Genomic DNA, 24,813 nt, shown 5'->3' on the forward strand with positions numbered 1-24,813 from the left:
ATCAGAGTCATTTCCCTCCATTTTAAGGATCTTTAACAAGAATGCCTGAATTTTCTTTCAAAATCCTATGGACTTGATTACATCCAGTGAAAAGAAAGTTACTTGGGACCACAGCAACTACTGTGCTTCCTGGGTGAGGGCTTAATAGTGCGGGTAATTTAGATATTGCAAATAGGTAACTAGCAGTAGGTTGGGTTGTTGTTGTCCCCCCCCCCCCCCCAAACATGCTGGGTTTGCCTTGGAAAGGATAAATCTGTATTAAATGGGGGGAAATGTTAATGCCAACAACACCATGTGTGCACTTTTGAAAAAAATTGCATCCGTGAGGAGCACCCCCCCCACACTAAACACCTGTCTGGAAGCACCCAAAAACATTGTGGTAAGTTGCAGACATTCTCAGAAAAGTATATTCTCCCCAGCATGGTTTAATCCTTTTGGTATGAAGAAATGTTTAGAAGATTGCTCATCATGCAAAGTCTGTAATAACCCAAATGACTGGTACATTAGAGTTGCAGAAACGTTCACAGGTAGCAGCCTATTTTGTAGTGTGCCTCATCCACCTGATGTAAGTCTGTGCAATTATATTGCAGTATGCTAGTCAATCTTTGAACAGCCACAGCACTCTGCTCTCCCCCCCACCCTCCAATCCTTTGGACCCTTTGGGGAATAGAGCGTGCAATTGTGCTGGTTCTGGCTTTTTTGTAGTCAAGAAACCCATGAATGATAGTGATTTGTCTTTAATAATGTAACAGAAATGTTGATAATATTTACAGTTGCACACTGGAGGGATGGTTTCCTAAAAGTTTGGGGGCAAGGGTCACGAGAACAATGTTTTGTGGGAATTCTTTCTAAGCTTTCCATCTTGGGACTTTTTGAAGGTTAATGTTCTGTGGAAAAAAAGGCTGGAAAGAGAAATCTCTGTAGTCTCCAGTGTTAGAAACAGATAAAGCTAGGAGCTAAATGACACCTTAAACCTAGGTTATGGGTGCCACAACAGAATGTCTAGGTGTGTTTTTTTATAACAAGAATACAAAGCTAAAAATTTCATCCAGTGAAAAGAAAGTCACTTGGGACCATGGTGATGAATGAACTGCAGCTAAAATATTATGTTCATTTTTCACATGGTCTAGTCCTTCCCCTGCCCACCCCCTGTAATAGTCTTAAGAGGGTCTCTCTTCCAGTCTTCAGATAGTAGTTGGAAATGGGGAGGCAGAGAAAAGGTCCTCTCTTCCTTCCACTCTGCAGTTTTAATGTGAAATCTTAGGCGCAGTACTGCACCCAGACCTCAGAAACCGCTTGCGCTAATGAAATTCCCTGTCGCAAAATGTGCCTAGAACAATGGGGGTTTCAAACACAGGCAGTATCCAAAATGCTGAGCTTGGAGAATGCCATTCTCCATGCACCGATGGAAATATGTAGTGTCTCACTATCTTACTGAGGACCAAACTAGATGAAACGCACATCACACAATTAACATTTGTGTAACTGGCTTTTTATAACTAAATGTCAGGGGGAACCAACAAACTCACAGTATGGTATAAAATACACATGGCAATAATATGAAGGCCTTGAGTGGGTGACCACCTGGGAATCCCCTGTATGCCATCTTGGTTTCCACAATGGAGGCAAGGTGGGATATATCAAATGGAAGAAAATAAACAAACTGGTTACTCCCGGTAGCTTCAAAGATCACTGGGTTTTAGTTAAATATGCAGAGATGCTGATATATGTATTGTTTCACCTCATGTCAAGGGGAAGGAAGGAAGAAGGAAACAATAATTTCTCTGTTTCTTATTATCACTGTCTTACAGCTTACTCTTTATGCACTGAATCTATCCATAGGATTTATTTGTGGAGAAAAACAAAGAACTATACTCTGAACTATTGTTTGGAGTGGAAAAAAGCCCAGAAAATATAATAATGAAAGGGTATTAATCTGCAACCAGAACAGAGACGCCATCTTCTTAAAGAGGTTTGAGGGAGCCTGTGTGTGATGCCGCACGATGTCATGACATCATGCGTGTCACACCGTGTGACGTCATTACATCATGTGCACACGCTGTGAAGGTCCAGGGGGTGGAGTCGAATGCTCCAGAAAAAGAAATACTTGAGGGGGACCGAAACTTCCTCAATCCCTAGGAGTTGTCTTGCCTGAAAAAGAACATCCCTGGCACTTTATATATTGGCTGTCATCCAGTAATACCCATGAGTAGCATCCGTGCCCAATTTTTTAAAAGCGATTTTCCCTTTTAGAATGTGCACCGAAAGGTGTGTGTTTTTTTAAAAAAAAACAACCATGTGGGAATTTTGCTTGAGAGTTTTGCAGCCTAAACCGAAACCCCATTGAACACAGTAAGACTTACAACCACGTAAATGTAAGGATACTGTTCTTTCTGCTGATAAAATGAGACATTTGTATTGGAATCTTTGTGTTTCTGGGGGGCATACGAAAACTTCCAGTTTCTGTCAGGCATCATATAACCAGAAGCAGGAACTTGTTAAGCCACACATTGGGGAAATTCACTGAACACTTGTTACATTGCTCGCGCTCTCGCTGTCTGAGGCAGGATCAATCATTGCATTAACACAAGTGTCTAACTAGAACATCTGTGCCCTAATTCAAGAGGTTCCTTCCAGGAAATCTCATGGATGAAAATAAAACCTGATAGGAGAGGCACTTCTTTGCTGAATCAATACATTTTAACCCTTCATATAATGCTCATGATGGCAACAGGGAGAGAGAAAAAGGGATATCCAGGAAAAGTAAAGAACATTTCTTGGTGGGTGGGTTGTGTCTCGCATGTTCAATTTCTGAAAGAGATATTATTTAACATTAATACTCTTATCTTATGCAAACTTCCCCCTGAAATAAGTCTAATTGACATAGGCCGATGATATACTTTTTATGTTTTAAATATTAACCACCCAGATTGAAATCACAATAAGGAAAAGGCCTTTCAGACAAAAGAGACCCCATAAACAAACATTTCCCTGAAGCTCAAATTAAGCAGACACAGCATGGATGTATTTCTTTAGAAAACACAACTACTTCTTGCAAAGGAGGCCAGGAATACAGCCTTGGAGTGAGAAGAAGCCAGGAGACCCTGCCTTCCTGCCCACTGTTTCACCAGGGTGGTACACGCTCTGGTTTTCTCCTGCTTGGACTACTGCAGCACATTCTACGTGGGGCTACCTTTGAAGGTGACTCAAAAACTGCAATTAATCCAGAATCCAGCTGCTAGATTGGCGACCGGGGGGGGGGGGCAGCTGCCGGGACCATACAACACTAGTCCTAAAGGATCTTCACTGGCTCCCAGTACGTTTCCAAGCACAATTCCAAGTGGTGTGGATGTGACCGGGAAATAAGTTCCAGAGGATCTCTGTTTGCATGAACAGATCAAGGTTGTGGAACCTGTTGCCCTCCATCAGTTGTTGGACTTCAGCTCTCATCATCACTGACCATAGGCCATGTTGGCTGAGGCTGCTGGGAACTGGAGTCCAGCAATGTCTAGGGGGCTACAGGTCCTTGACCCAATAAAGAAAAGCACTTCTAGTACGTAAAAGGGTATTTTCTTCAAGGAAATATAAGGGTCCAAGAACTGGGAGAGATGACTGAGGGCAGTGGCGTAGTGTGGGGGGTGCAGGGGGGGGGCCAGCCGCACCGGGCGCAACATCTGGGGGTTAGGGGTAGGGGCGCAAATCCATGGGTTAGGGGGCGCAAATTACTTGCCTTGCCCCGGGTGCTGACAACCCACGCTACGCCACTGACTGAGGGCAAGCTACTGGTCTGGGAGAGGGGTGCTTGCTCATCCTCATCGTCCCTCTGCAGCTGCCTGTGAAGAATGCAGCAAGGACTCTAAAAACACACCCTGACACTGCTAGTTGCTTCGCTGTTTGCAGAAAGCAGAATAGCTTTCAGTCTATTAATGCATACCCCCTTCATGGGTGAGATTCATTAAGCATAATGGATGCTTGTTCTTTGCAAGCCACGGGAAAGGATGTAGAAATGCTTTTTTGCTTTCGCAATGTGATTCTAAATAACCTAACAGCGAGAGATTGGTGCAAAGCAGTTGCCTTAACAATAGCCCTGTGAGAAGCCTTCATTTGAAGGCGGGTGAGCATTGACCTTTCGTTCATACTCAGAAATGTGTTTGTGCAAACTGAAGGGGATGCCTCCACATTTTAAGTCCTGCAGCTTTCGATCCAGATTGTTTTGAGCATACGCTACTTACATTTTACTGTGTTCATGCATGTCACTCAATAAAAAGTTGCTTGAACAGTTTTGTATATATGTTTTTAATTTTGTTTAAATTTCCTAACCTCTTCCTTACCCACCTATCTTTTATGTTTCAGCCGTTTGTAAAATTTCCTCTGCCTTTTGATATTGTCGTCATTGTTTCGGTATACAACATAACATCTTCAGGGGAAAGCAAAGCTATTACATTATCTGCCAACTGATGGGGGGGGGTGGAGGAGAGAGCTAAATATTTTTCTTTCTTTTTTAAATACTTTTTGGAGGACATGATAAATAATAGTAATAATAATAATAATATTTTTTATTTATTTATACCCCGCCCTCCCCGGCCAGAGCCGGGCTCAGGGCGGCTAACACCAGTAAAATTACAATTAAAAATAAAATAAAATAATAAAATAAAATAAACCAATTTAAAATACATGATGCATTTTGCAGGCTGGTTAAACGCCTGTGAACGTATCTCCATCTAATGGCTTAGCCAAGTATTGCATGTTGCTTCAGTTGGAAGCAATGCTTTTCTGCACACAATGTAGTTTGTGGAATTCACTGTCACAAGAAGTGCTGTGGACCATCAGCTGTAAAAGGAGACCAGCCAGATCCATACTGAGGGGGTGGGACGGGACTATCAATAGCTATCAGCTTTATAGGGAGGCATTTTGCCTCTGAATGTTGAGTTGCTTGGGTTCAGCTGTGGAAAGTGCGATTAACTTTAAGCATTGCTTGTGCGCTTCTTGCTGGGATCTGCTTAGCAACTGAGGGAAGCAGGATGCTGTTGTGTTAAATGGTTCTTTGGCCTGTGCTAGAGGTTGTATGACCGTGGTAAGTCCTACGGTATATGCTCACTCATAACCTTTCTTTACTTTTCACTCTATAAAGAGAGCAGCTTTTAATACAGTGGTACAGCGGGTGGTGCTGTGGGTTAAACCACAGAGCCTAGGACTTGCTGATCAGAAGGTCGGCAGTTTGAATCCCCGTGACGGGGTGAGCTCCCATTGTTCGGTCCCTGCTCCTGCCAACCTAGCAGTTCGAAAGCACATCAAGTGCAAGTAGATAAATAGGTACCGCTCTGGTGGGAAGGTAAACGGTGTTTCTGTGTGCTGCTCTGCTTCGCCAGAAGCGGCTTAGTCATGCTGGCCACATGACCCGGAAGCTGTACACCGGCTCCCACGGCCAATAAAGCGAGAGTTGGCCACGACTGGACCTAATGGTCAGGGGTACCTTTACCTTGTGTTACAGACGCTTCAGGTTACACACTTTGCTAACCCAGAAATAGTACCTCGGGTTAAGAACTTTGCTTCAAGATGAGAACAGAAATCGCACAGCAGCAGCGGGAGGCCCCATTAGCTAAAGTGGTGCTTCAGGTTAAGAACAGTTTCAGGTTAAGAACGGACCTCCAGAATGAATTAAGTTCTTAACCCGAGGTACCACTGTAGAAGGGTGTGGTCGAGGGGTCGGCAATGTTTTTTGAGGCCGATCTGGTCCACTCCCCAGCAGACCTTTCAGTGGGCTGGAGCATGTGTGCCCGTGCATGCGCTCAAGCTATTTCCGGCTCCTCCATCGGCGCTCTTCCGACCTGGAAGTTGGTCCCTGCAGCGAGGGGGAAAATGGTGCCATGGGGGGGGGGGAGCACAGAATCCCCATGCCGATCCACGGAATGGCCGTGGGCCAGTTCCAGGAAGCTCATGGGCCAGAAGCGGCCCATGGGCCTTAGGTTGCCAACCTCTGGTCTGGTCAATTTAGGTTACAAGTGGAAACTGCAACAAAAGGTTGAAGCATGGAATGCTTGTGTTCAGGGTTCTAGCTATCCTGCTTCCATTGCACCTTGTCAGTATTTAATGGGCTCTTTGCATGCTATGTCACCGCTGGGTGCTTGTAGAAGTCGGCTGGTAGTTCATTTTTCTCTTCTTCTTTGGCAATCGCTTGTATAGGAGTATGATTGTCTTCCATGAACACTAACTTAACAGTGAGTCCATAAGTCACATCAGATAGTGCATTGATGCATCAGCAGAGTATAAAGAGCCCTGGAAAAGTCTTCAGAGGTTTCCTGCTCCCAGCAGAAAATGTTTCTTCTCCAGTTAAGGCAAACCTCTCCCACACAGTTCTAAGTAACAAAGTGTTTATTGTCTTCAGATACAAGACAAAGCTAAACACTACTAAAACATTCCTGTTTAGACAGGCCTTACCTAGATGCTTAGAAAGGTGACTCGATTTGTTTTAGTATTTTACCTTATTGTATGTTTTAAAGCATGGTTGTGACTCTTTCTTGATTTCACTGCTTTATCTTTTCTGTAAACCGCTTTGGGGTCCTTTTAAGTGGTGCATAAATTTTAGGATTTTTTTTTTAACATTTATGAAATAAAATTTTATTTTTAAAAAATATATATATCTTGTTTTGCAGGTTTTTATCTGTGCCTCGTCTACAGTTTCATCGACAGACGAAATAATATTGAGTTCGGAAGACGCTCGGTTCCCTTTAAGAGCCGAGAGACAACGACTCTGCCCTACACAAAGATGGCGCCCGCGAGGCTGAACTAGTGGAAATCTCGCCTGCCCTTCCGGGCCGAGAAGCGCCCTTGCCCCTGTCAAAGATGGCGAACGTTGACACGTCAGAGGTGGGAGGCGGGAGGCGACGCGGCCCGTTCCGGTTGAGGGAAAGGCGGCGGCGGGACGACGGCGATGGCGGCGACGGCGTCTGCCGAGGCGGCGGCGCTGGACGCCCTGAAGCGGGGCGGCCCGGGGGCGGCCGAGTCGCTCTTCGAGGCGCACGCGGTGGCGGAGCTGAGGGCCGTGGAGCGGCAGGTCCGCGCGGGCATCGAGGGCAAACGGGAGGAGCTCCGGCAGATGGTCGGCGAGCGCTACCGGGACCTCATCGAGGCGGCCGACACCATTGCCGAGATGCGGCTCAGCGCCGAGCACCTCGTGGAGGCCGTGCAGGGGCTGCAGCAGCGGCGGGCCAAGGGACGCGCCGGAGGGGGCGGCGCCCCTCATAACGGCCAGCCCGCCGCGCGGAGGCCGGCGGTTGAGGTGGGGACGTGCTGAGGGGCGCGGTGGGGGGAGGGCGTGTGTGTGTGTGGGGGGGGGGGTTGTCTTAAACCTGGCTCCCGCCAGCTGCTGTGGGTGGACTACAACTCCCGTAAGTAAGTGCATCACAGGTTCAGGAAATGGTCTGAGGTGATTGGGAAGCCATTACGTCGTTTAATACAGTGCTTCCCAATCTCATGGATTTATTTATTTTTTGGTTCGGGGTGGTGGTGGGGGTTTACAGGCAAAGTTGCTGAGCTTTTTTGTTTTTATAAAGGGGATACACCAAAGTTGTTGAATGGGGGTGTCACGGTTTTATATATATATATATATATATAACACGTGTGTGTGTGTGTGTGTGTGTTTGTGTGTGTGTGTGTGTGTGTGTGTGTATACACGCGCACACACATATATACACACATACACACCCCACAAGAAGGACATGGCTACACCCTGCTGTTTTTGGACTACAACTCCTACTACCCCTGACCTGCTGGCTAGGGAGGATGGGAGTTGCAGTCTCAACAACTGCTGGGGACTAAGGTTTGAGAAGCACTAGACTACCCGCTGGGGGGGGGGGTTCCCCCAATTAATTAACAATCACCTTTGTTCATTAGAAGCTCCCTACTCTATTGAGGAAGCAGGAGAAGGTGTAAGTGCATTGTAGGCCGTTCAGGGAATTATCTAGGGCAATGTGAAGCTGTTACGTTGTTTAAAGCAGTGTTTCCCAAACTTGTGTCTGCTTGGGGTTTCCTTTGTCTCTCTCCCCCCCCCCCGTTAATTAACAGTTAACTTTGCTAGTTAGAGACATTCTACCCATCAAAATGTATGAGGAAGCAGGAGAAGACATAAGCGCACTACAGGTTCAGGCAGGGCTTTATTTTTTCAGCCGGAACTGAAAAAAGTTCTGTCACCTCTCAGGTGGGCGCCATTGCCATTCTTAAGAGAACAAGGGAGGTGTTCATGGTGAGTTCTGGCACCTTTTTTTCTAGGAAAATAGCACTGGAATCATTCAGAAAATGATCTGGGTAATGCGAATCATTTAAAACTTGAAAAGTGAGTTAGTCTGATCAGTGTTTTGATGGGTGAGCTCCTAGGTAAGCGTTCCAAAGTAAAAGATTAATAAAGCAAAGCAGAGCCAATAAAGCAAAGCAGAGGTGGGAACTAGCTGGGGTTTTTGCCCTGGGTGAAGCCTCCAGAAGGGCACCATTGAGGCTTCCAGCCTGTGTTTGTGCATTTGCAAATATGTGGCGTTTGTGTGCCAAACTGGGTCTTTGTTCCCGGTGAAATAAAGCCTACTTTTGCCCCTGTAGCAAAGAGAACTGATATGTGTTATGTTAACTTATACCTTAACCTCCATGATCGTATTATAAACTTTCTTATAAGTAGCTAGCTACCCATGTTGCTTATCTACTAGTACAGCTCCTACGGGAATCTTTTGTCCTTTTTGAGTTAGTAAACATGGGTAAACTGTGCACTTAATATAACAAACCCTGTGGCATATAGTTATATGAACTATAATTCTGAATATATGCTAGCAACATCTCCTCTTTTTCAAAACGCTTTCAATCCATGCTCCAGTAGTTTCTGTATGTGCATCAATTTATTTCATAGGGTGCACGTATTTTTCCCTACCTAGGCAGTACGCCAGTCACAGGAGAAGTTCTACTGTTTGGCAGCACAGATCCAACTACTACTGCAGATTCCTGAGAAAATCTGGAGTGCTATGGAATCCTCTCAGTACTTATATGCCACCCAGTTGTACCTGCTATGCTGCCACCTCCAGCGCCTCCTGCAGCTGGATTCTTCTGGCGCCAGCTACAGCCCAATTCTGGCACGTTTTCCTATCCTTGCACGACAAGTAGCTGCAGCTAGCCATTTCCGGTAAGTAGCCAGCCAATTTCGTCTTCTTCTAGCTTTGCTCATCTTGTTGCTGTGATGCATTAGCTGCATCATGATTGGATTACAGTAACACACTTAACTACAGGGCTGCCCTCGAAAACAACTAGAATGTTTTAGTTGCTGTGAAATGTTACCGCAAATGCTGTTGGGGTTTGTTAGCTGCTTTGCGTGCCTTTGTGGAAAGTGAGATAAAAATGTTAATATTAATTTAAAAAGGCTTATTTTGAACAGTAGGCCTTCCTCTCCCAAGAACTTGGACTTAGAAATGGTATCAGAGACACAAAAGATGCTGCTAAGTAGCTTAGAGAACTATAGTCCTGCAGTTTTGTCACTAAGCACAGAATAAGGTATTTTAACTGCAAATCTGTCAGTTTCCATAATATTCTGAGAATCTCTACTATCTGATTTCTACCACCCATTGTTGTGAAGGATTTATGACAAGCAATAAATGGGTGCAGTTCTTAAAACTTTAAAACTCAGCGGTGATGAGAGTATGCTTAAGGTGAGTGTATGCTTAAGCTGCATAGCTTGGCTGTTGAACCTCTACAAGGAAGTAGAGAGTTCAAAAAATTAAACAAACAATATTCAAATTGTTTCCCAAGTTGCCCCTGAAAAATTAGTCTCTAGGATGTGTTCAGTTCTATCTCTTGCTTTCCTTATGGAAAACTGAACCAAGTGTGTGTTGGTGATTGGATAGGCTCCTGAGGGCTGCCAAAAGTTCTGACATTGCAACAGAAGCAGGTGTGTGAGTAAATGGGTACATACACATTTCTGGTTTAGAAGCTGCAGCTCCAGTCAGTTTCTGCAACAGCTCCTCTGCCTTATGGCTAAGTCGAAAATATGATTGACTCCATTGCGGAGACTATCTGGAGCTATGTATTGCTTAGCCCTAGCTTTTGGATTATGTTATGCATGCAAATTACTGTAGAATCTGGGAGAAGTTTGTTTTGGTTGCACCAGAGCCATTTATTAAAACTTCCCTGATGTTTGAGTTGGACATTTCACATGAATATTGATTGCTTACTTTACACACACACACACACACACACACACACACACACACACACCACACACACCACATACACACACAATCTTCTAAATGGATTGCATCCATTCTAGACACTTGCTTCAGGTCATTCTGCTGGTTGTAATGCGTTCCCTCGGAGGATTGATGATAAGCCTAAAATTAGTATGCTGTGTTAGATTTGGTTGTCCATCTAGATTGGTGTTCTTTGTTTAGGTTTTTTTATCTAATACTTTTGGGAGAAGGAAGAAGATCAGGAACCTTTGGGACTGTACATTATATTTAGGTCTATCTCTGACCCTTATTGCTGTTGGCTTTATGAAATGTGTACTCCACATATGCCACTGTCTTGCCAAAGCACTAAAAATGTTGGATATAGTGATGGTTTAAAAAAATCTAACAGACATATTTTTAAAAAGAAAATAAAAAAATAGAGTGAAAAGGAAGATAAGCATATACCTGCTACAGTTCTGTACCCATTTGCCTTTGAGTTAGCTCCAAGAATTAAGTGGGACTTACTTCTGAACAGGATTGTGCAGTTGAGTGCCATCTCTTTCATACTGTACATAATGGAGTTACATAATTACCAGGCAGCATGGTCACTGCAGGAAACAGTTTTGGGAAGAGGGACCAGCTGAGCTGATGGTGTATGACGCTTTTACTAACTTGCCCTTTTCTAATATGTGGCCAATTGGAATGGCTGCTGCTGAAGGCAATTCTAGGAAGAGAGGAGCAAACTGGAATTGGTCCTAGCCACGCTGATGAAAGGGGTTTGCATCCACAGCATAATAGCTTTAATATCACTTTTTAGTCTATTAACATAGATCCGAGTTATTATTCACCCAAAGCTCCCTTCAGTTAGGCAAGAGAAGTAAAATAGCTACCACTTTCTTTATGATGTTATGCAGCTCTAAGCTATCATTTCCCACCACTGATTCTTGTTTTGAACTTTACATTTCTTCATTGAGTGTTGCACAGCACACCTCTTGACGGTGCCTCCTTTGTCTACCAATTAGGTCAACAATCCTACATGAGAGCAAGTTGCTACTGAAATGCCAGACTGTTTTGGACCAAGCCGTAGCAGAGGCATTGTGTTCAGCCATGCTTCTTGAGGGGAGTTCTCCACGCCAGGCTCTTGCTGACTTCCTGCTGGCCAGGAAATCTGCAATTCAGCAGCTTCTGGATCAGCCCCATCATGGTGAGTGCAAGTGAAATTTTCATCTAAATCAGTGTACAGTTACCTCGGGTTACGTACTGCCCTTGTTGCGTATCCTGCAGGATACACATGCGGCAAACCCAGAAATAATGGGAAGGCTTTTGACGCCTGCGCAGAAGCAGGCTACCGCCCGTGCACCTGTGCAGAACAGGCACTTCTGGTTACGAATGTTTTGGGGTGCGCACGGACCCCCAGAATGAATTAAAATCGTATCCAGAGGTATCACTGTACCATCTCAGGCCACTTCCCTGGTCTAAACCTTTGTTTCTTCCATCAGATGGACACTAAGCAGACTTATTCCTACACTGAATAAATGTCAGTGGCAATTTATTAGTTTCAGAGATGTCAGTGTTTCCCCACCCCATTAATAAAGTAATGGCTATATATCTGCCTTGTCTTTGGAGAAGTCACTAACAGTAGTTCACTTGAGACTACTGTAGTTTTGGGATTATTTCACAGCAATATTCATGTATTTCTAATCCTAAAGTAGAAGTAATAACTAGAAGGGTCTATTAACTAGCCGGATTGGATGTAAGGCCATTTTTGAATGTAGGGATGACTACCACTGTGGCCCAAACTTCAGGAAATAACCCAGATGAATCAATAAGTGAAAATATTACTGCCAGCAGGGAGGCCCACCAGTCGATGTTAGATTTCAGCAGTTCTGGGGGCAAATAGTCTATGCCTGGTGCTTTATTATTTTTAAACTGTGAAATTAAGGTTCTTGGCCTCAGTTATAGATACTGGAGGCCAGTCTGGTAAGTTTTCCAAAGATTCTGGTTTTTGGTTGACCTCATCATCCTGCCCATGATAGAGTGATAATATTGCATCTGATAGTACACACTGGAACATTACAAGTATTCTCCAGCAGGCCTGATATTGTATGCCAGAAGAGGCAGATGTCCTTATCGTGAGGGGCCTTTATTAAGATATGCCAAGCGTGTTTTTCTGCTTTCTGTTTTTCCCCATCTTAAGCAGGAGTTTATACTTCTGTCTGAGGGAAACATATTAATTAATTAAGAGGGGTAAATTAGAGTTCCTGTATTTACAGTAAACTCTCTTCAGCTGGCTTTTAGCCTGCTTGCACTCTTTGTCGAACTGGCTGGAAGATCCCATTGATCTTCTTGAGCCACTGTTCTTGATCTCAGTTCTCAAGTGGTCTTGCAACCTGTCAGTCAAAATCTTAAATAAATTTATAGCCTCAGCAGCAGAGGTAACTGAGATAATAGAGTATGAATAGTCCTTAAGTCATCTGCATGAAGGTGAGTCAGCGCTAGATTGAGTACTGGTGTCCACTTAATTCTATTGCCTGCAGGAACACCTAAGTTTGCATTAGAGATAAATTGAGTTTTGGGGGGGAAATTGTTAAAGTTAGAATCTTAGAATCTTGAGAGTTGGAAGGGACCCAAGGGTCATCTAGTCCAACTCCCTGCAATGCAGGAATCTCAGCTAAAGCATCCATGACAGATGGCCATCCAATCACTGCTAAAAAGCCTCCAAGGAAGGAGAGTTGACTACCTCTCGTGGGAGTCTGCTCCACTGTTGAACAGCTCTTACTTTCAGAAGGTTCTTCTACTTGTTTAGTCTTAAATCTACTTCCCTGTAACTTGAAGCCATTGCCTCGAGTCCTGCCCTCCAGGAGAAAACAAGCATGCTCCCTCTTCCATGTCACAGTCCTTAAGATATTTGAAAATGGCTATCATATCTCCTCTCAGTCTCCTCTTTTCCAGGCTAAACATACCCAGCTGCTTCAAGCGCTCCTCATAAGGATTAGTTTCCAAACCCTTGATCATCTTGGTTGCCCTCTTCTGCACATGTTCTAGCTTGTCAACATCCTTCTTAAATTGCGGTTGTTGTTTGGATAACATTTTAAAACTGCTGTTTCTCCTCTCCTGCCCCCAGTTGAATTTTGAGGATATGGAAATATGTTAACCATCAAATGATACTTTTTTTCTTTGCAACCCCGGAGCAGCAGTTGCAACGCAGAAGGTGTCTATCTATGAGCACAATATTTCTACCTTGCAAAATGGCTGCTATTATTCACTGGCTCTTTTTTTAACCAGATGCTGGCATTAAAGCGCAAGTTTGTTCCTTGGTGGAGCTGCTAGCCACAACCCTGTATCAAGCACATGCCCTCTTCTATTCCCTGCCAGAGGGAATGCCTCCAGACCCATCTCTTCCCTGTGGCTTGCTCTTCTCAACCCTGGAGACCATCACAAGCCAGCATCCAGCAGGTGAGCAGCAAAACTGGTAGGGACTATGCAAAATTAGCATGTTATCGCTGGTCAGGGCCTAGTTTAATCCTCAGTAGCCTGACCTCTTTTCTCCCCTAGGTAAGGGCATCACAGCTTTGAAGGAAGAAACCAAGCTGAGCAGCTCATTCAAATATTTGCCATCTTCCATCGCAGAATTCCAGCCAACACTCAGAACTCTGGCACATCCTATTAGCCAGGATTACCTTAGAGATACACTTCAGAAATGGATCAATATGTGAGTCTGAGGAACTAGCTTTGCCATCGTGATCCGATTGAAAAGCACTTTGCCTGGTCCATTGTAGACTTGGGTAAAACTCTGGTTGTGTGAAAATCATTGTGGTTGCCAGTGCTTTTTTTCTAAAAAAATGTTTAGTGGTACTCTCATTCCGTCTGAGATTCAGGAAACACTGTGGCAGGAAATGAGGTCGCCATTGGGGGTAGCAACGGAACTGATGATTCACTGTGCTAGAGAAGAAACTAAAAAAATATAAATTTTTAGTTTCTTCCCCCATTAGATTTACAAAATGTTTAGGGGTATGCGTTCCCCCAGAAAAAAAGCACTGGTGGTTGGTACTGATTACCTGAATTCCATAGATTGAACAAATTAAGAAAAAGATGCAGCTTTCAAAAGTGTACCTAGATATTTTGTAGCACCCTAACGATTGTGGAATATGGCCTTCTGTTGGTCTCATTTGCTTCCTGCTGCCTCTGGGTTCTCTGGGATAATTATCGTCCATCTGGCAGCCCTAACTAGCCAGGTAGTGCTGCCTTCTCAGCATCATTGTACCTTACCTTGGTCAGATTGGGGTCCACAGGTTTACAGGTGAAGCCAATCCGGCATTCCCGTCAGTGCACCTGCACAGTCCCATCCTTATCTTTGTCCTGCCCGATTTCAGTTCTGGGTAAGGTGCAGCAATGGAAAGTCATTTTAGTTGCTCCACCCTACCACCCAAATATTGTGCTTTAGTTTTCTGTCACTGCAAGGTGGACATTTGAACTCTATTTATACTCTTTGTCATGATAATTTAAAAGGGTACTCTTCCTCTTATGCTCCAGTCACCACACAAGTGGACGCTCAGTATATTTGAACTCTCTTCCTGAGAACACTGCTGTGTTAAAACACTAGTGAAAGATAAGTGCCTATTTTGAGTTCTTCATAATTTTATCTGTATTTACAAGATTGTGACACTTCACCTACCCATCATCCTTTGTTCAGGGAGAGTGTGAGTTTATTTTTACCCTTTGCCATCACATTGGCTCCTAGCTGCGCCTGTTTGACCCCTGTTTTACCTGATTCAGTAAAGGCCACAATTCACGTAAGCAGATGAGTATTTTTCAATGCAGCTTTTAATTACTATGCAGGAAGTAGTAGTGGCTCTGCAATTATTGTGCAGGGAAAAGTAACTCCCAAGGGAGTCCTTCAGGCAGCGACTCATCTCCTAGCATTTCTTTCAGGTGCAATGATGACATCAGATCTGGGATCACAAACTTGCTGGTTTATGTGAAGAGCCTTAAAGGTCTGGCTGGAATTCGTGATGCTGTGTGGGAACTGCTCACCAGTGAGTCCATGAGTCAGAACTGGGAGACAGTATGTCACCGACTCCTTGACAAACCCATCTTTTTTTGGGAAGATTTGTTACAACAGCTTTTCTTGGACAGATTACAGGTAATATATTGTCACAGTTGGGCTAGGTAGCTTAAAGGTTAACAAACTAAGCAAAAATATTATTTGCCATGGAAATTGAGCTTTTTGGTTTTGGACAATAGCTACTCCTGTGTAGGACTAGTTCAGAGATGTTTGTGATGTATTAGGAAATTTCCACTCTGGTTCTCTTTATGTGTAAAGGGAACTTTGTTCAGAATAGAACTATCATCTGATTCTTATCATTTGTAGCAAAATACTAAAGCACCCATAACCTCCTGTTTCCTCCTAACCCACACTGGATGAAATTATTCTTATAATAATTGTATATAATTATAATATATGTATCCTTTGTACCTGGATACATCTTCATGTTTACTTTCTAGAGATCAGAAACCCATTTGACTACATATTTGGTAGCAATATACTTTTTATGCTTACCACTTTTCTAATTTGGTTTAACTGTGCATTGGTTCCTTTGACATCAATTTTGAGTGGAACTTTGGGAAGAACTTTGGGGGGTTAAAGGGGGGGGCAGATCTCAAGGACATTCCTCAAAACCTGAATGTTGGAGTTTGTGTGTACCCTGCCATTTCCTGCTATATCTTAAAAGCATTCCCATGCTTCTGGTTGGGTCTGTGGTGATGCACCAGCTTTTGTCTCGGTGTAATGAGTTTTTCTTTTCCAGACGCTGACAAAGGAAGGATTTGATGACATCTCCAGCAGCTCCAAGGAGCTCCTTGTTGCGTCTGTACAGGAACTTGAAGCCAAGGTCGATGCATCTGCCCACAACAAACATATGCTATTTGAACATAACATGGCCTCTTTCTTATGGTCAGAGAATCCAAATGACTTGCCACCCGATGCAGCCTGGATCAGTGTGGCGAACCGCAGTCAGTTCACCAAGAGTGGGTTATCCATGAAGGCCCAGGCCCACAGCCCACGAGTTCAAAGCTTCTGCAGCGCTCTGGATTCTAAGCTGAAGGCCAAGTTGGAGGACCTTCTGTCCTACTTGCCCTCTGACTCCTCTCTGCCTAAGGATGCTCTGCGTGTTCAACCCAGGAACTCTGCCTTTGACAGGTTTGCTGATGCAGGCACAGTAGAAGAACTGTTGCGCAGCCACTGCATCAGCTGTGTGGATTATGTGCTGGGTTGTGTTAGGGAAGAGCTGCATCAGGCTCAGGACATACTTCAAGGATGTGCAGATGCTTTGCACAACCCCAAAATCAACACCGTTCTCTTCATGGCACGGCTCTGCCGATCGTTGGGGGAGTTATGCCCGCATTTGAAGCAGTGCATTCTGGGTAAATCAGGTTACACAGAAAGTGTTCTGAGGGAGCCTTGGCCTTTGAAAAAGGTTGGGAAAGGGAAAACTCAAGAGGTGAATCCCATAAAGGCTAAATGGCAAGAATTAAAAGAACGGTTGCTGCAGGATAGCCTGTCTGCCTATCGGATTTGGAGCACAGCTGTTGCTAAAGTGAGTGTCTGTCTTGAAGGTGGTGGGATATCCCTTTCCTCTTGTGCTTTGGCTTGTTTTTTTACTGCATCCAATGCCTCCCACCTTACCATAAGAACAAATGCTGTGTGTGTGGCAGGGGTCAGCAACGTGCGGCCCCTGGGCTGGAAGTGGCCCTTGGAGGCCGTTTAACCGGCCCACGAGCTGCCCCAGAACCGAGCCGCCTGCTCGGCAAGTCCCGGCGCACTGCACTAAACTGGCGCAGTGACTCGCTTCAGCGGTGCTGGAAATCATGTCTGTGCATGCACAGATGCCGGAAATCACAAGAGTGCGTGCGATCCGGCCCACGGAGGGATCTCTGTGGGACCGATCAGGTCCAGGCAAGGTAAACCTTGCTGACCCCTGCTTTGTGGGGACCCTGTTAGTAGATGTTTGAAATCTGCAACAGATTGTAAAAAGGCAGGGAAATGTCTGAGCAGTATTCTCTTGTGTGCAGAAATGTCTTGAATTCTACTAGAGTGCAATGAAGATCCTTGGCTTTTCCATGTTTCCTCACCAGAGCTGTGACATGACATTTAGCTCAGATAGCAAAGCAGGATTTGGCTAAAATCAGGGCTGATTATGCCTATTTTTTCCATGCTTCCCTCCATATCCGTGTCTGCCTCTCAGCATGCTAAGGCCAAAGAAATTGCTTCACATAATAATTAATTTTGGGTAGAAATAGTACTAAAATAAAATAAAGGATTTGAAATGAAGGAATGGAATTTGGTAGGACACTTATGGTGCCAGAATGGCAAATGGCAGTTTTCAGAAATTTCATATGTGAAAAATGATGCTGTGATAGTTGCATGCTGACAACCTGTGGGCCCCAAATCTCACTTGGGCATAAAAAGATTGGTTCTGACACTGTCCTGCTGCTGTTATTCGTATTTTACACTAGGTCCTGGTTCAGGGGTTCACACAGTCATTGTTAAAGGGTCAAGCTGGATCCATTCTGGCAACAGCCACCAACTGGGAAGAGATTGAAATTGAAGAAGAGACTGAGACTGGAAGTAGTGTAAAGTCCAAGATACGGCTCCCTGTGCAGGTGGGTGGAAAGCAGTAAGATGCACACAAACTGTTAGTCTGTACAGTGTTCTCAGTTTACATATGGGAAAGGAGAACTGATATTCAAATGTGCACAATAACCCAGTAGCAGAGCTGAGACTGAAGCCCAAATCTCCTCAGTGCCTTTTCTGAGAAGATTGGGGAATGTTACAAAAGTGGGGTTCTGATAGCCACTTGGTTTGATTTTCTTTTTCCCCGATCATACCTCTAGAGAAGAGGAATCACAGTCATTAGGTTCCAACACCTGCCTCCAGTTTCAAGTGGATTGGAAGCATAGAAGCCCCACTTCTTTCCTCTTATCTCCCTGTCTAAGTGATATTCATTCATACCAAGAAGGCACATTTAGTACAGTGGTGCCTCGCAAGACGAAAAGAATCCGTTCTGTGATTCTCTTCGTCTAGCGGTTTTTTTGTCTTGCGAAGCAAGCCCATTGACGGATTAGCGCTATTAGCGGCTTTTAGCGGCTTATCTGCTGATCGGATCAGCTGATAAGCGGTTTAGCGGCTTAGAAAAAGGGGGGGGGAGGAAAAAACCCCCGCAGGAACTCGCAAGACATTGTCGTCTTGCGAAGCAAGCCCATAGGAAATTTGTCTAGCGAAGCACCTCCAAAACGGAAAACTCTTTCGTCTAGCGAGTTTTCCGTCTTGCGAGGCATTCGTCTTGCGGGGCACCACTGTACCAACTTGTGTTGTTGAGTCTTAGAAATGTATAGAGTTTGATGACATAGTTTAGAAGGTTCATATGTAGACTTAACCTGGTGGAGGGTGATTTATAGCAAGAGTGGCTAACCTGTGGTCTTCCAGAAGTTGTTAGACTATAGCTTCCATCTTCCCTGACCACTGAGCATGCTGGCAAGGGCTGATGGGATTTGAAATCCAACATTTGGAGGGCCACAAGTTGCCACCCTTGATTTGTAATACCACTTTATGCAGTTCAGGGTAATTGTCACTGTCAAACGGAGTATGGAGCTGGCAAAGTAAAAAACAAACACTTGTCCTTTCAAGAAAACATAACGTTTCCACCACTGGTATTCTTCACAGCCATCATGGTGTGTCCAGTCCCTCCTCTTCGGTTTGTGCCAAGAAGTCAATCGAGTTGGAGGCCATACCCTTCCCAAGGTCACCTTGCAAGAACTACTGAAGAATTGTATGACTGAAGTATTAGCTGGCTATGAAAAATTGTCAGGAGCGAGCCAGGAAAAGGTGCGTTGTTGGGGGTCTGTGGACCACTGCACAGTGTTTGACTAGATTGATAGTCCTGCTCCAAGTGTGTATTCAAAAACCCAGGAAATGAAAAATGTGAATTGTCAAGAGCAAAACTATTGATTGGCTCCCGCTTTGCAAGGCTCGCTCATGGGGAAAGTTCTAACGCAGGAGCAGCCAATGTGGTGCCCACAGATGTTGCTGAGCTCAGTGCCCATCAGCCCCAGTCAGTGTAGCCAGTGGTTGTTCAACAACATTTGGAGGGTGACACATTCTGTCCCTTCAGACCATCTCGCTAGTTGAAAAAGTGAAGGGTGTATCTTTTGGGACTTTAATTGCACTGTTTTGTCACTAACCAAGTTGTACTCAGAACAGACCACTGAAAGTTTTGTTAAGTTGCTTGGAGACCTTTTTGTGCAGCAATAAACTATTAAGTTTAAGTAAATAATAAAATAATAGGCCTAAATTGGTCATGTCCGTTAATTTCAGTGGACCTACTCTGAGAATCAGTAATGTTGGCTTACAGCAAACCATTAGTCCTTGCGCATTTTCATAGCAGCACTTGAACTCCCAGGTCAGTACTAAAAAAGTATACTAGAAGCCTGATAGCATCTTTGTCCATGAATAAATCTGATTGGAATTGGCGCTACTTACAAGTATGTATGCGTTTGACTGTGGCATTAATCTTGCTTTCACCTCTTCTATGGTAGACAGCCAATCTCGGAGCAGCTCAGTTAACATAGGGCAGGATTCACCTAACCAGTCCAGTCAGCAGAAGCCCTACATAACAGGGCTCCCCTGCCACCTGCAATTGGCTTGGGGTGGGAGAACCCTCAAAACAAGCAGGGAGAGGGGAGGGGTAGTGTTCTGTCTGGCAAGCTGAAATACTTGCACAGAGGAAATGATTGGAAGAGTAACATGTTGAATTGCACCCTGAGTGAAGACCCTTCTCCATGCAATGATCTGACATTTTATGGGGAAGCATCTGAATGATGCAACTACAGGAGCAGGTCAGATTACGTGGGTCTTTCTCATAGAGTTGAAGTTCTTAATGGGGGAGGGTGTGATTCCATGGGGAAAACCTGTATGTTTGTAACAGTGTGAGATCACTTTGCATACTCGCACACAAGCAGTTACAGGTAAGTCTAAAATACGGGCACTGAATAAATTGAGATGTTCTACAACTGTCCGTGCTCTACCTTCTGTATGTAAGTGCTGCGATTCTTTGGCTATCTCTGCTATGAGATTTAAAACAAAAAAACAAAAACCCAGGTTCACAGGGGCCTAATAAACATTTTCAAACACTAGTGTGACTATCAGGGGACTACTTGTAGTATTTTGGGCACAGGACTACATAATCTAGATGCTTAAAGTGATTGTTGATGAAACTTTAAATATATGTGAGGACTGCTGGCCTAGGCATTTGCTTAAGAATCAACCTTATTTTTTCTTCCCCTATCTGTTTCTAGAAAGAAGGGAAGTTACCCATCACTCAGAACAGGGCGTTGCAACTCTTGTATGATCTTCGGTATCTGAATATAGTCCTGACAACTAAGAGTGAAGATATGAAAGGCAGCAGAAACAAGCAGGATTCCAGGTACAGTGCTCTGTCAAGAGTTGAGTGTTTTCAACAGTGGGTTTATTTTTTATTCCCTTTGCAAACCTCAAAATGTTATTGCACCCTTTGTGCTCTAGGCACATTGCGCTGATATATCAGTGTGTATGTGAGGCTATATGCAGGGCTAGTAGGCTCAGACTTGCTTGCCTAGATATAATAAAAAAAATTTCTTCCAGTAGCACCTTAAAGACCAACTAAGTTAGTTCTTGGTATGAGCTTTCGTGTGCATGCACACTTCTTCAGATACACCATCAGATGTATCTGAAGAAGTGTGCATGCACACGAAAGCTCATACCAAGAACTAACTTAGTTGGTCTTTAAGGTGCTACTGGAAGAAATTTTTTTTATTTTGACTATGGCAGACCAACACGGCTACCTATCTGTAACTTGCCTAGATATCTCAGCTATTTTCTCTCACCTGTGCAGAGCTGAATCTAGGTAATTTAATATTTTCGTACCAGCTCTGATTGTAACCACTACTTACTCAAAGTCAGTGCTGTTCATGGATTGATAATAAATTACGCTGAAGCGGGTAGGGTATACACTTGGATGCAGATCAGTCCATAGCTTAGGGCAGGGATACAAGCAGATGAGGCTGGCTGGAGAAAAACCAAGCAAACCTGTATCTCACTCTTTCCATTTGCAGAAAGAAGGAGCACTAGAAGAGGGCCCACAACAGCAATCATGAGTAGCAAGATGCTCCCCAAATTCTATAATCTGTGCATAAAGTTTTGTAACAGAACAATTCTTAAATAAGGAGCCATTTAACAGAAGTCCTTGTCAGAAATCTTGCAGATCTGTACACACAGGGCACAGCAGTGATTCCAGAAAGGGGGACAGTCTCAGTAGTTTCAAGGAAAGGTTACATTAAGGCAGCTTGTTAGAAACAGGGCATCTTGCTATATAAAATGTATTTGGAACGTTTTAAGTTATTCCTCTGGCTTGTAAGGCATCAGTTCAACTGTAACCGGAAACCAGAATTTAGCTTTAAAAATGTTAAACTCTGTTCTCATTGCATTAATGGACTTTTAAATAGCTCAGCACAGGATCCTGTTAATCATTTCATTACTATGGTTGGAAAATGATTGAATGCCTGCTTTTTTTGTTTTCACATCAGTCTTTTCTTGTTGACTGTCAAAAATGTATCTCTGTCCGATATAAACATTACTCCCTCTGTTTCAGAATTGAGAAAGAGATAGACTTTCTGGAAAGTTATATAGATCCCTTCGACTTGGATGTCTTTACACCACATTTAAACAGCAACCTTAATCGTCTGGTGCAGCGGACCTCTGTAAGTTCAGGCAAAAGAACATAACTGTTGCAATTATGTTTGGCTACTGTACTTAAAGATAGGGTGCTTTACTTGGTAAAATTAAACACATAGAAATGGTCTTTTGCACTTTGTTCCTTAGCAATTCATAGAACCAGTACAATAATGAAAACCAAGGGGGAAAGGGTTGTGTATGTATACAGCTGGATAGTGGTATAAGCATGTAAGCACATTTTAGGGTATACTTTGATCATGCAGTCCAATAGTTCTCAATTATTTGCAGCACTCAGAATCAAAGCATCGTTTGTCTCCTGAATAACCAAAACCAAAAATATCCCATGAGATTGTATGGATTTTATCCTTGGAAGTTCATGCCTCATAGTAGGCAAACACCTATCCCCAAGTGATATAAAAGTGAACCTGAAATCCTGGGGGAGAGGGAAACGTTTGTTTTAAACACAAATGGCCAGGTTGACAGTTAAGAGTTTGCCTTGTGTTTGTTTAAGGGTACCAGACAGAGGGCCTTCTCGGTAGTGGCACCTGCCCTGTGGAACGCCCTCCCTTCAGATGTGAAGGAAATAAACAGCTATCTCCTTTTTAAAAGACATCTGAAGGCAGCCCTGTTTAGGGAAGTTTTTAATATTCAGTGCTGTATTGTTTTTAACACTTGATTGGAAGCCGCCTAGAGTGGCTGGGGAGACTCAGCCAGATCAGCGGGGTATAAATAATAATAATAATAATTGCTTCCTTTGCTGCTTTCCAATCTAATAAATTCTATTTCTGGTTCACTGAGCACTTGGCAGTTACATCTACAGTGGTACCTCAGGTTAAGAACTTAATTCGTTCCAGATGTCCGTTCTTAACCTGAAACTGTTCTTAACCTGAGACACCACTTTAGGTAATGGGACCTCCCGCTGCCGCCACCACACGATTTCTGTTCTCATCCTGAAGCAAATTTCTTAACCCGAGGTACTATTTCTGGGTTAGCAGAGTCTGTAACCCAAGGTACCACTGTACTGCCACCACAACCAAGCAATTACCTTTTTCTGTGCTCCTCTAGGTCCTGTTTGGCTTATTAACAGGGGCAGAGAACCAGTACACCAGCCGAAGCAGTAATTTAACTTCTCAAGAATTACATAACATCCTACCTCTAGCATCTAGTCAAATCAGGTAAGTGACTCATGCTATAGGCAATAGGAAGTCCGTGAAACAAAGCACGTGGGGGGGCAAAACATCTTACCACTTTTTTCTTTTTTTCAGATTTGGGCTGTTGCCACTCAGCATGTCAAGCTCACGCAAGACTAAATCAGCTATGAGAAACACTGAACAGAAGGCTCAGGTTTGTCCCTTTATTCTAGCTTATGGTTTTCTCCACTCTTGCCAACTGTTTAGTTGCACTGGTAATGGTAATGTTAATGCTAATATTTTCCTAGGGAGCCCAGGGTGCTGCTGTTAGGTTTTTTTTAAAAAAAATCAGAAACTCATGCCACAATTTCCTTTGGGCACTTCAGGAGTAGCATATACTTTTCTAGGTTTGAAGATGAATTAGTTAAATAGTTTGTCAAATTGTGTATAGGAGTCGATAGCAACATTAGCATATATTGTTAGTACAGACTTACACATTGACAGCTTATCTCTAATAATAGTAAGGTATGTTAAAGGAGTGATTAATCTAACTGTCTTGTACCCTTCATTCTAGTATGATGCTGACCAAGTAACCCCTGAAGAAATCTTGCTGGGGTATTAATGCATGTGTGAATTGAGTGGCTTCCTCTCCTTTGTAGGCTTCTGTGCTAAGGCTTGCTTATGTAGCTATAGAACTTGATAGCTGCTGTCAAACTTACCAAGTTTACATATGAGAAATTGACTGCATACTAGCAGCTGGCATGGGTTTCCTTCTGTATTGCCATGCAACTACACCCTAGAAGCTGCTGCAGGGAAGGGTGGACAAAGAGGTCTAAAGTTCTCAGTATGTAAAGAAATTCACACGTTAAATATCAGAAGCATCTGTTGCTATGGCGGGGTTATGTTTGGACATACATTTTAATGAACCTAATTTTAGACTAAAATGAACTGACTGGTAATGTAAGACACTACTACATAAGCAAAATTGCCTCCCTTTCTGCTTGCCATTATGATGCTCCTTCCCTGTAGGAATAGAGTAAGCCTTTCAAAATAAGGGAAAGCTACTACTGTAGGTAAGAAAATGGACTTAACATGTCAGCCCGCTTACCTAGGAAGTTATTGATGGTTGCCGTAAGTGGAGTTGGGAGTAGGAGGCACTTTGAGCAGCAGACTGTGTTTCTGTGTCTCAAAAGCCTACAAGGGAAGTGTAAAATTTCCTGAACACGCCTAAAGGCTTCAAGGCAAGGGTGATTGTTTCTACAGTTCTCTCTGCTACACAGAGAACTGCACATATTAACCCCCCACCCCTTGTCTGGTTTTATGTAGCTACTAATTAGCCTGCTCTGAATGCAAGCCAGCTTAAAAAGGAAGAAAGCCTAGGTTACTGACTTTCTTTTGCTAATTTAACAGATCCCAGCTGCTGCCCTTCTAAGAGCAGAAGAGACGTTCCGCCCTGGCTCCCTGTTCAGGCAGCTTGCAGCTGAGGAGGAGGACACAGCAGCACCATCTTTATTTAAACTTGGCTGGCTCTCTAGCATGACCAAATGATTCAATAAAATGTGAATGACTGTACTTTTGGCATTGTAAAAAGCATCTACTTCAGCATAACTTAACGGAGTGGAATTTAAGTTTTGATACTTACTGCCAAAGAGACTGGACCCTTGCTTAGGTAACTTGAAGCTATTAACAGAAAACATCTATTTTATAGCTTTTAGGTATT

The 24,813-nt window shown here is 43.7% G+C and overlaps 1 protein-coding gene across 4 annotated transcripts; it reads left to right on the top strand.

Moving 5' to 3' along the window:
* The first annotated feature begins 6,735 nt into the window (after positions 1-6,735).
* COG1 (component of oligomeric golgi complex 1) lies at positions 6,736-24,665 on the top strand. 4 transcript variants are annotated; one of them, XM_083489920.1, is made up of 15 exons: positions 6,764-7,279; positions 8,916-9,160; positions 11,219-11,400; positions 13,482-13,652; positions 13,752-13,908; positions 15,129-15,339; positions 16,004-16,792; positions 17,712-17,858; positions 18,919-19,080; positions 20,550-20,677; positions 21,881-21,989; positions 23,029-23,138; positions 23,229-23,307; positions 23,668-23,708; positions 24,504-24,665. In XM_083489920.1, exons 1-15 carry the CDS (start codon positions 6,932-6,934, stop codon positions 24,523-24,525), a joined length of 2,901 nt encoding a protein of 966 aa, XP_083346046.1. In that variant the 5' UTR covers positions 6,764-6,931; the 3' UTR covers positions 24,526-24,665. The 4 variants fall into 4 exon arrangements, with proteins under 4 accessions (XP_083346045.1, XP_083346046.1, XP_083346048.1 ...); XM_083489922.1 differs by having other exon boundaries at positions 7,232-7,388; XM_083489919.1 differs by lacking the exon at positions 23,668-23,708 and having other exon boundaries at positions 6,736-7,279.
* Positions 24,666-24,813: the final 148 nt, after the last annotated feature.

This window comes from Podarcis liolepis (assembly GCF_965112155.1).
Source record: "Podarcis liolepis genome assembly, chromosome: 2".
NCBI classification, from domain to species: Eukaryota; Metazoa; Chordata; class Lepidosauria; order Squamata; family Lacertidae; genus Podarcis; species Podarcis liolepis.